Source organism: Clavelina lepadiformis, chromosome 5, assembly GCF_947623445.1.
Source record: "Clavelina lepadiformis chromosome 5, kaClaLepa1.1, whole genome shotgun sequence".
NCBI lineage: Eukaryota > Metazoa > Chordata > Ascidiacea > Aplousobranchia > Clavelinidae > Clavelina > Clavelina lepadiformis.
This window is the reverse complement of record NC_135244.1, coordinates 15,474,615-15,486,046: the sequence shown is the minus strand read 5'-3', so window position 1 is coordinate 15,486,046 and position 11,432 is coordinate 15,474,615. Positions and strand designations below refer to the sequence as shown.

General features: G+C 35.0%; 1 protein-coding gene across 5 annotated transcripts; it reads right to left on the bottom strand.

The window, feature by feature from the left end:
* Positions 1-3,313: 3,313 nt before the first annotated feature.
* LOC143460205 (sodium-dependent phosphate transporter 2-like) lies at positions 3,314-11,210 on the bottom strand. 5 transcript variants are annotated; one of them, XM_076957633.1, is made up of 15 exons: positions 10,306-11,210; positions 9,768-9,828; positions 9,306-9,469; positions 9,054-9,210; positions 8,790-8,930; positions 8,591-8,676; positions 7,735-7,831; positions 5,830-5,946; positions 5,659-5,741; positions 5,315-5,431; positions 5,035-5,151; positions 4,686-4,837; positions 4,332-4,517; positions 4,123-4,207; positions 3,314-3,926 (listed from the first exon to the last, which is right to left on the bottom strand). In XM_076957633.1, the coding sequence occupies exons 2-15, from the start codon at positions 9,814-9,816 to the stop codon at positions 3,774-3,776; spliced, it is 1,704 nt and encodes a 567-aa protein (XP_076813748.1). In that variant the 5' UTR covers positions 9,817-9,828; positions 10,306-11,210; the 3' UTR covers positions 3,314-3,773. The 5 variants fall into 5 exon arrangements, with proteins under 5 accessions (XP_076813748.1, XP_076813747.1, XP_076813749.1 ...); XM_076957632.1 differs by having other exon boundaries at positions 9,768-9,825; XM_076957634.1 differs by lacking the exon at positions 10,306-11,210 and adding an exon at positions 10,141-10,216.
* Between the last annotated feature and the right edge of the window lie 222 nt (positions 11,211-11,432).

Below are 11,432 nucleotides of genomic sequence, written 5' to 3'. Positions count from 1 at the left end.
ATACAAACATTGACCTATAAGGACAGACAGGTTTCGGCAACATAAGTTCAAAACATCATGAAAACATTAATAAAGATTACACAGCTTACTCAAAATAGACATTAACTTCTGTGACGTGGTTTGCTCGTCACAACTCCCAGCACGTAACTTATTATTTATTTGAAGGCGCGCAAACACGCCCTTTTATACCATAATCTTGCCTTGGTGCAGATTTGCTTTTTTTACAACTATTAAGATAGTGCGCGTTTAATGCGCTTTGTTGTGAGAAACGCGAGGAAGAACCTTCGCAGTGAGTATATAGCACTTTTTCAACAACACGTTGGCCTATTTGTATACGCTCGTTTGTAAACTATTTATCAAACATTATAAATACAATAACAAAAACTGCACTATAATTAATTCATTGACGAAAGAACGAAGCGCCGTTTTTCGCATCGTTTTAATAGTTTCCTTTAAAGGCCAATAAAAAAATGAATTGCATTTTGGAGATTAGATTTTTGATAAATGATTTTCGTAATGTAATCAACAGTGTTTTTTAACATCAAATAAACTGATAATTATCAGTAATTAATTATAATTAATCAAAGCATCGCCTTTATCTGTTTAAAACCAGTAGTTAGCAAGTATATTATTTGAGGTCGCCTAGCAAAGTAACACAGCATGCTTTTAGAAACGACACAATTTTTACCACATATCGCGAAACAGAGCGTAAGACATTGTTATTACATTACTTGCTAACTACATTATATTACTTACTAACTATACTTATAACTTCTCCATAACGACGCTACATATACCGTATTTCCTGGAATATAAACCACGGTCTATATATATTGTATTTACAAGATACTTTTTCTGTGAATTATATGAGCTAATTTGTGTCTTGCAATGTATCGCAAACCCAGCCAAATACTGTAATTTGGTAACCCAAAACATTTGCCCACAATTTTTTCTGTTAACTTATTTGTGCTGGGTTACATATTGCTTTTAAGTCGGTGAATTACAAATTTCATCACTTCTAATCGAAATCGAATTAAATGCAACTAATGTTTAATTATATACCTAAAAGGAAACCACTGCAGCCAAAGCAACCTCAGGCCGATTAGAATTATTATACAGTAAATATTTATGACTTTGAGCGTGAAAAATACTATCAAAACATTGGTCGACATCATACCGTAACAAAAAACGTTTCCTTTTCTTTCCAACTTATTTAACGCTGCTGACTTTATCATTTAATTATGAATTTAATAATAAGGTAAGATATAACTTCTTGATAAACAATTAACGACACCGCTGCTTTATGCCAATTTGCTTGCGTGAATAAAAGTTGCAATCACTCAGACTTAGAAATGGCTTAGTTACTTATTTAAAGCAATTTGAACTTTTGCGTAAATTGACACAAAAAGTTCTCTATATATGTGAAATAATTGAGATAAATAGCAAAATTTTGCAAAATGAACAGCAGAAATAAATTACAAAAACGGCCCTGGATAGCTCCTTTGTAAAACAAACAGTTTACAAACCAATGGATGAGAAGTTAATAAAAAAACTTGGCTCGGTATTCTGTCATTTTCGAGCCTGTTGTATAAGCGCTCAATCACGGTGAACAGCAATTTTTTTGACTACAGTGGAACACTTTCACGTGTGTTAACGTTTTTAAACATATTAACCTTGCTACCCATTTTACAGGTTTCAACAAAGGTAGCGAGTATTTTTGAACGTCTGGGTTAAAAGTAAAGCGTTTTTAAGAATTTCTTAAAATACTTTAAATTATTACAGTTTCAACAAGTACAACGTCAGTGTGATGTCATAGAATTTAGGTGTTTGCTATATAAGAAAAGTCAGGTTATTCTATGACGAGTCGGTTTCGTTCATAATCATATAATGATTGAACTTAATCATGATAAGTTCTAGCCATCAACCCTGTGGCGGAACCCACTCTTCGTCTTCAAGTTTTTCATGCCACTCAGATCCTTCTTTCTCATACTTTTTGACCGCATTTGTTAAGTGTTTGCACTTTTACCTAATTGATTTCATTGTCTTAATAACTGGGGGCTGGTATATTGTTTAGTACACCTCAGCAAGTCATTATCTTAATTCTTTATTTTGGTAAATGCAAGTTAATTTGTTCGCTTGTTAAACTTCGCTTGATGATGAGATGCATCTCACAATATAGTGGACAGTTGTTAAGTTACCCAAACATTCGTTTCTAAGTATATACTGTTTTCTATACGGGTTTTTTCTTTCAAAAGTCAGTGTATTATGAAAGATATAAACATATAGACTGTGCACTAAGGTTTGGGATGGTGGCGCCAGAACCTAGCCGGCAACAACGCTTGTGCAATATATACAGAATACTGTATGGTTTGTGTTTACTTATCTGTGGCCTTTTCTTACTCAAGGTGATCCCTTATTTCTTTTCTTTAATAGAGAAGGATAACTATAGATAGGGCCATGGTTTGGACGTCTTTTTCACTTTTAACATATACAGTAGTTCAAGTGGATATATCCACCCCAAACTTTAATACTTTTTTGCTTGTATTAAAATGCCGCTATCCTGAAACTCTGGCTAAAATCTGATAACAGACAAACAAGCGCTAACGAAAAGACATCCTCTTTGTTGGAGGTAATAATGAAAAGAGTTTTCTGCTTGAAGCTGGAACAAATGTTACGTTGTCTTACGCTTGATTTGTCATTCCGCAGTCTTGTCTGCCTCTGGGCGGAAGCGCTTCTCGATTTGGCTGCGCCTTGTCTGTTGTTGCAAGAGTGATGATGACATTCTACCTTGACCAGTAATGCTGTGTAGAGTGTAGACGTGCCTAGTTTTTACCGTTTTTGAAATACAATCCTATAGTTAACTGCTGGTCTCTTCGAACCAGCACTAGAAAAATGCCGGTATATATGTGTTACGTTTTGTTGTTCTCACTCTTAGAATTACAGGCACATCTTTATTTAAAAGCAGTTAAGTCAAGTTTCCGTTCACACAGCTCATTTCAGGAGCTCCAATACAAAACTGTCAGTCCAACTACTTGTTGACACACGTCGATAAAAAGACACATGTGCTTAATTAACCACGGAAACGCTCAATCGGCCGCAAGGGAGAAACGTAACAGATACAGGGCAAAAACAAGTGTAACATATGTAACCAAGATTTTCCTTGGCCAGGAAACCTCCCGCTTTTACGGCTAGTCGATTAGCCGGTTTCTGCTCTCCTATCTTTAATGAGCATTGCTTTAATAAAAACAAACGTCTTTCTTGTATTAAAACCAAATGTAGGCTGAATCAGATCTTCTCCAACAAACCACAGCGTAATCAATTAATTATCATTAGGGTGTGAGATTGGAAATTGCGGGCAGCGTAACATACCTCGGGGGGAGTTGTGGGTAAAGGCTTAAACCGTGTACGTGTGTAGAAAACTTACTAACAATAAAAGGAGTCACAAGTGACATATCGATGAATTACTAATACTATATAAAAACGCAGTCACACATTATGGCCATAACAATAAGGGTGAAATACATCTTAATATACATCTAAAAACACATCGTGGAATATACATCTAACTATACAACTAAAAACGTAGCAATGTGCAGTGCTACATTATCACGTCTGTCAGCATGATTAATATACAAAGAATTATCAAACGTGAAATTTGGTGACATATATGCTATAAGAATACAGATAATTGCGGTGTATAAGGTAAATCGCATGCGGATAGGTGTGTTTAATTAAAACTATCTGGATCAGTGCTAGCAAACTGTCAGTTCTTACTAAAGGAATCTCATCAACAGATGCATAGCTCCAGCGCTGATCAGCCCAGAAACGGGTAAAGTAACAAACCATGCGAATGCAATATTTCTAACGATGCTCCACTCTACTGCCGAGCGCGAACGATACCAGCCGATTGATACAACTGCCCCGACCTGAAGTAATGCAACAAAGCAGCATTTGAAAAATGCTATAATTCGTGAAATTTGGAAAATTAACCTTTTACAGTATAGGCCTATAATTTTGTTTGCGCTTCATAACTCCTAACGCTAATATTCTTCTTCGTTATTTAATGAGCCACAGACGTCGAAGAGGAAAGCCAAAGTGTAGTTTCTCATTAACAAAAGTTACCTTGCAATGTGTAGTTGAGACTGGAATGCCCAGGTTGGAAGCTATAAGAACTGTCATCGCTGTCATTAACTCAATGCAAAAACCACTGCAAAAAATGTAATCTGTGTTAGCCAATGCAGAAAAATAAGAATTAGCAAGATCAGCATTAATCAGCAATTAATCAAATGCTAAAAATGTAAAATTCTAATTGGAAGGATTTTATCACTGACCGGGACGGGGTAACTTTGGTGATGTCTTTTCCGATTGTCTCCATAATTCGTCGTCCAAGCAACCAGAGTCCAACGGTAATACCCAAACTACCGTAAAGTAACAAGTACCACGGGGTGAAAGCTTTTTGGACAACCTCACCAGACCAGAAAATAATCCAGAGAGCGATAAGCGGCCCTATCGCATTGCTGTTATATTTAAATAAAAGGAAAGATGAGAAAATGATGTGCGGCATTATAATTCATAACTTCCACAGACAACGTGTTGATTGTTTGTCGTTTATTGATCACACATATGGCGCAGACAGTTCTAAGCCGCCATTTAAATCGAAAATGTTTTGTACTTATGATACGTGCCTGACGTCATTTCCGCCGTGGGCGAAGCTTGCAAAACAAGCTGTGAGGACTTGTAGTGAAGAAAAAAGCTCTCGTACTGTGGCCGGATCTTCCTCGTCATTTTCATCTACTTTGGCATCTTTCTCTTTTTTCTGAATATAAGACTTTGATTTCTATAAAAATTAATATATCAGTGGTTTCCTTTTTCTTTGAAATCGTTTTTAAAACAAAAATATTTTATGTTTAAATGGTTTTAGATTTATGGCATGAGTAAGCTGAAATACAACAACAAAACGTGCTGCAAAGTTAGCATTTTAAAAGTGATTTTACGAAATTAGTCTTTAACACGTATGTTTTGATTGATACGCACCCTGTCATCGGACAAATCACAACCGTTGAAAGAAAACTCCGAATCTGCTGGTGACGTTAACTGCACCTTGAAACTGTTTGAATCGACAAAATGGTGATCGTAGTCGCTCAGAGAAGTCTGGAAATCAATAACAAAGCAAACCTTGTTGTAAACATTGTTATAACGGTGCAGGTCTTAAAGGAAAAGTTTTTGAAAGTTATTTTTGCTTGTACGTGTTTAGTGTGTATTTTGTAACACGTTGATGTACGTCTGGCTACCGTGAACATGTTTCAAAATATACCTCTTTTGATATTTTTGAGGTTTCTTCCCGAAAACTTTGCAGGTGGCTGTCCAAATGGTTGATTTTTGCTTTCCGACTCCCTAAGTTCGCTTTGGTCTCGGCACCAAGGGATAAAAACTACAAAACATGAAAACGAAACATTAATCTCTAATATTAACTTATATCTACGGGCCCTAAAAGTATAGGATCCTATGTCAGTGCACTGAAAGAACATATTTGATATACCCACACAAAACTAAACCAAGTACTATATGTCTTTTTATTTTCCATCAAACAGCGGTAATCGGTATTCAGTGCATACAGCAGGAGATGTTATGCCACAAACAAAGCATCGTCGACTTTACCTCGCCATCGCCTTTTTCGCTTTGGCTGAGTGACGTTAATTCCGTTATGCAGGTCTTGGCATCTATTTCATTGTGGAGTTTATCTATTTAACCAAACGGTAAGGTGAAAGACAATGAAAATAGTTTTAGGAAAAGTTGTGAGAAAATTTTAACACAATTATGGTATCATACCCGCTCGAGATCGAATCCTCGGCACTGCTATAACTCGAGTTGTTATGGCAACCAACACCATAACTCCCAGAGCCATGAGCAGTATGGACCATATGGGCAAGTTATTAAAGCCGAGAACTGCAACAAAATTAGAAGAAACTATTAAAATTGGTAGAATTTAATTTATTTAATTTAACTTTGTTGTACTACACTGCATTGCAGATAACTGGTGGTTAACTCAATGGCTTTGATTGTTTCGTTCCGTTTGCTACTGATGGCATAACTTAAACACTACAATTATAAAACGATAAAGGTTAATGTTTAAAAGTGTGACATTTCATAATTAACCAGCCTCCCAGTTCAAACAAACGAAACCAATGAGAAACGTTGGTATTCTTTGGCTTCGTATTTTTCATGGTAAGAAAAGTAAATTAAGGCATGGTGTCATCAGTTTGTAACCGAGATGACAATAAATCAACATTATATTCATAAAAATTTTTCGTCTTTATGGATTTTGTATTGTCTGTTTTAAATGAAAGTGACATCAAGGTGCAAAAATCAAATAAGATATCAATTACAAAGTTCCAAAGGTTATTTTTAAATGTCACACTACAGAGCAATCCTTGTACTTTATGTGTAAATCTTTTGGATAAAATTTAAGTTTTCCTCATTTGGCTCAAGGATAGCTTTTGAGCATATTCTGTTTGCAGACTGCTTTGCTATTACGTCTTTAAGCCAATCATTAACAAAGGTTATCTGTATTGCATAACAAGTAAATAAACGACAGGGTAAATGTTTCATGTAAATAGAGAGTTTGTCACAACATTTGGTTTAATCATTCCGTTGATCAAGTGGACACAGGTTTTTCATTTTATACTTCAAAGCAGTCGAAACCGTGTTAAAACAATATGATTAATAGATTATGACATATTGAAAAGTCCATTGGAGAATTTAGGATGGAAGGTTTAAATAGATCATAAAAAAATATCTCAACAATCTCACATCCTTTCGAAAGACTTGTGGTAAAGTTTAGTGGTTATTAATTACTTGGAAGCAATGTTCGACCACAATTAATAAAACTTCTGCATTAGCGAGGCCTATCAACTAACTGACCAGTGCACATCACCAAAACGCTCAAAGATTTCGTATTTAGTTCCCTGTACCCAAATGCCTTGCTAACTATAGTAGCACTAGCACACAGTAACAGACCGACAAATCCGCAATCGCTAAATGCTGAATATGAATGTGAAAATATGAACGAGTATGATACGTTGCCATGAAATTCTCAAGGTTTATCTTGTGATTTACGTAAAGCGAATTTTTACTTGTTGCTTATTTCCTCACCGTTTTTTTGGTATTGAACTGAATTGTTTCGTGTGAATGAAACTCCTACCTCCGCCAAAAACTCAAACTTTCAAATTATTGACTGAGTATTTTCTTTGTCCCCAAATTATAAATATTTGACTACTAAAAAGAATATAAACAAAAAATGGCTTCTCGATCTGAATAGTGTTGTAATGGGTGAAACATATTCCGTCAAAATCTTTTAGCGTATCCATAACCCAAGGGCAATATATAGTAGCCAATATATTTAACCCTGTCGTCCAGCTTGAGATACTTTAAACGTTTTTAAACCTATTGAAAGTTTAGTTAAAAGTACAGCATTATAATTCGTGTTGTACGCAGACATAGTTACCAACCAAATAAAATAGCGATCATTTAAAATTATGTCATATAGTTATTGTATTTTTATGTCATAAAAGTAGGTGTCATCTTTTTGTAAACGGAGAGATTTGACATGTCTTTGGTAAAATAATAAACGAAGAAGTACAGTTTAGCAGTATTAAGTACTGCATTATATCCAAAAGCAAGACAAAAGCTATGTAATATTCGACACAAAATAACAACCAGGATAGCGATACTCACGTGGTGCCCCAGAATACAAAATTGAAAACACGTTACTTCCAACAGTGATTGCGAAAAAGAACGGCAATGCCAATAAACCAGTTTTTAGTGGATTATCCTGGAAGCAAAATTATTAGGAATTTTACAAAATATTTAAGCTTAGAAATCCTTTAATACACAGCCTACTGCCGTTACATATAGTTTTTGAAAACGACCATGTAAAATCTTTAACAACATTTATTAACAAAATATAAAAAATAGAATATTTTAAAGTGAGGGCCAAGTCCAAAAACAAGTTGACCTTAAATCGAAGACTATATAGTTGTCAGTAAATAATAAATTGCTGAAAGAATTTGTACTAATACACAATGGATACGCAGTTATTGCCATAAAAAAGAGGCAAAAACGCAAATTTTTACCGTAACCGTAATTCATCCATAGTTTATTTATGGCGTAAATGACGGCGGCCAGTAAAATATAAAAGCAATTAGCATAATTCAAGTATTTACATCAAGTCTGTCTATAGAATGTTTCCATTGTTTCGTGTGGACAGAAAGAAATATTAAGGCGTTGCTAGGTGTATTACATGAATATTTTGCTTGAAATAAGCCTAAGCTAGCTTACCGTTGGCGTATTTGTACTGGTGAATGTAAATGCTAAGCTAGAGCTCGCAAGATCAGACTTGGCTTTTAGCGCTAGCCTAGACCAGTACAGTTAACTACCGTAAAAACAAGAAAGCTTTACCACTTCTGGTACTTCTGGTAAAGCTTTACCAAAAATTCTTTTTCCAGTATAATTACTGGTAACTATTCTTTGATTCAAGGCCACCTTACTTTTTGACTTTCCGTTCACTTTAAGGTGTTTTAAATATACTTACAGTGTTAATGATATATCTTTGCATAAAATAATAAAGAAGCACCGCCATGAATCCAGCTAATACCGGTGACACAAACCAGCTGGCAACTAAAAAGAGAGAAATTTTAACGATTTATGGCTTAAAAAACGTGTGCATATAAACAATGTTCAGTAGAGAAGGAACGGATTTATGAAAAGTTTTTCTAGGTGTTTCAACAAACCTATGAAACCCAGGCTAGCCCAACGGACTCCGCTTGATCCTACGGCGACCAATGAGAAACCGATGCAAGCTCCTACAATGCTGTGCGTGCCAGAAACGGGGAGCTTAAGAATCGTTGCAATGATTTGCCACATTGCCGCGCCTACGTACCAACGTAAAGACGTTTAACAAACATGTAAGCCATTAATAGAAAACATTAACTCAAACTGGTCACATTTACTTTATTAAAAAATAAATAAACATTTGATTTTGATAAGGTACTCACCAAACATTGCTGCAACCTCTCCCATCATAAGGACCTTTGCACCGTCTTCAAAATCGTAAACGTGAACATCAATGATTCCCTTTCGAATGGTTTCACCCACCTTTGCACCTAGCAGCGCCGCTCCGGTCGCCTCAAAAACGGTGGCAAGCACGCATGCCTATATGAAAATGGTTCAAAATTATAAGGTATAGGCAATGACGTCTTGCAAAGTATTTTGTGTAGCGTACAACCAAAACAAGCTGCCTCCCATACCTGTTTGAGTGTAAGCACTTTTGCACCGACTGTTGTACCGAAGCTATTTGCAACGTCATTTGCACCAACCGCAAATGCTAATATAAATCCCACAATAAAACCCACTATGAGCAACCAGAGAACATTTTCTTGAGACCATGCTGGTAGCATAGCAGTTGTGAATCCTATATGAAAATGTTTATGGATTGCTTGGTTAATATCACATCAACAAAGGTAGATTTAAAAAAAGAGTAGATGACGAACTTTAGATCATCTATATACACAGCCAAGAATAGATTTTAACCACAGAATATAAATTATAACAGCGTAAATAATCATGGCAAGCTTTCTAAAAGTAGCCGAGTTGCATGTGTGTTAGGAAACAGTTAAGGATAAATTTGATTTTCCAAACTGTTAAAAATTAAAAGAACACAGCTTTCAATCATTATTAGTTCGAACAAATAAAATGTCGTGTACACAGACCTGATGAAAAGCCAGCGAAAATATTTGTAGTAGGGCTGAAGGTTGCCATTGCTGTTCACTGCTGGGAGAAAAGTAAACAAAGCAAGTAACGGAAACAACACGTTGTCACCCAGTAAATCACTTTACAAAAGCAAACTAATTCACTGCTATGCTTTTAAAGGCAAATCAAAATACAGCTATGCGGAGTTATGTGGACACTCTATATCTTTTCTTGTATATTTATTTTATATAAAGTCTTTTTATCTAAATTAACTCTTTCGAAAACTATAACACTGTAAACAAAATAAAATACGTTTCAATACTTTTGTAAATTTTGTATTTGGTATTCAATGATATCTAAGTGATATATTTTCCCATGTCTACTATAGTCTACCTCTATACAACTCGGATTTTGTATGTTTGAAATATATCGACCTCCAAACGTTGCACTTTTTTAAAACTCGGGTGACCTTTGGGGTGACCAACAGAAAAAATAATTTCCAAAAGACAGAAAAATATAATAATAATAAATAAATAGATATAAAAATATAAAAATAACCATGGTTTTATACGAATTAAATGTTTGTAGTGAACCTTGCTGTCGTCAACATATAAAAATCTCCAAAAATTTAGCTTATTTGCTTGCAAATAGAATCCTTATGTATATTGTAGAACTTTATTTGTTTAATAGACCTGCAGTTTGAAACAAAAATAAATGCACATGAACCACTTTCAAGGGATAAAGTTTAAGCGGATTTTGTTTATAAACACAGTCTTGTTACTGTAACATATATTACGATGACATAAATTCAACTCACCAATTTTCTACTTAAGACTATATTATCTCCTATTCTACATACAACTTTATGTGCACTACGCAAGATGTTTTGGCTATAGCTACGCAAACACGTGCTGTTCTGTTTCGTTATAAATTTGCTCCTTTCACAATTTCCACTACACAAGATTAATGCACTCAGTTGTGAGAAACACGGGGAACGACATTTGCTGTGTATACAACAGCGCCTTTCTTAAGACAAGTTGACCAGCTATTGGTACGAGCTATTAATACTACTATTCGCACTTAAAAGCTATTCATCAAACAATCGATTGATGAATAATGATAAGTGATGCCCATGTCATGGCAGATAAAGATTTAATAAGGTAATTAACAAATACTAAAGCGTTTTATTTTCTGTTATCGTTACATTAAAGTTGTAATTATTTTTAATAGCATAATAAATGCATGGTTTGTCAAAATTAACTGCAAAATTTCACTAGCTATTTTCATAAACTAATTAATCAACAAATTAGTTTCAGCCTCAATCAAACCAATACAGTCCAATCCATTGCCTTAATCTGGTGAAAATCGGAGATAGACATTTGATAACATCAAGATTGCCCAAAAGAAAAAAGAGCATGCCTTTACCAATGACACAATATTTTACCTTTCATCGCAAAACAAAGCGTACAAGAGCATGTTGTAATATTACCAGTTGCTTGCATAGCTTCCCCGAAAAAAGCTGCATACTTGACCTATGCCTTTTTACAGCAGTGGTCTGTTTATCGTCGTCAGTAAGAACAAATGTTTTTCATAGTAGTAGTCATAAATTGCCTACCTTTCATGGTTAATTAATTATTTCAGCAGCAGTTGAAACGACAATCTACTGATTGTTTGCGAAAAAACCT

Excerpts from the sequence above, each read along its gene's own strand:
- LOC143460205 (XM_076957633.1), bottom strand. The coding sequence starts at position 9,816 with ATGGCAACCTTCAGCCCTACTACAAATATTTTCGCTGGCTTTTCATCA. Across the intron at positions 7,832-8,590 it reads AAAGATATATCATTAACACT|GATAATCCACTAAAAACTGG; the intron begins GTAAGTATATTT and ends TTTTGCTTCCAG. Across the intron at positions 5,742-5,829 it reads GAGGATTCGATCTCGAGCGG|ATAAACTCCACAATGAAATA; the intron begins GTATGATACCAT and ends TTGGTTAAATAG.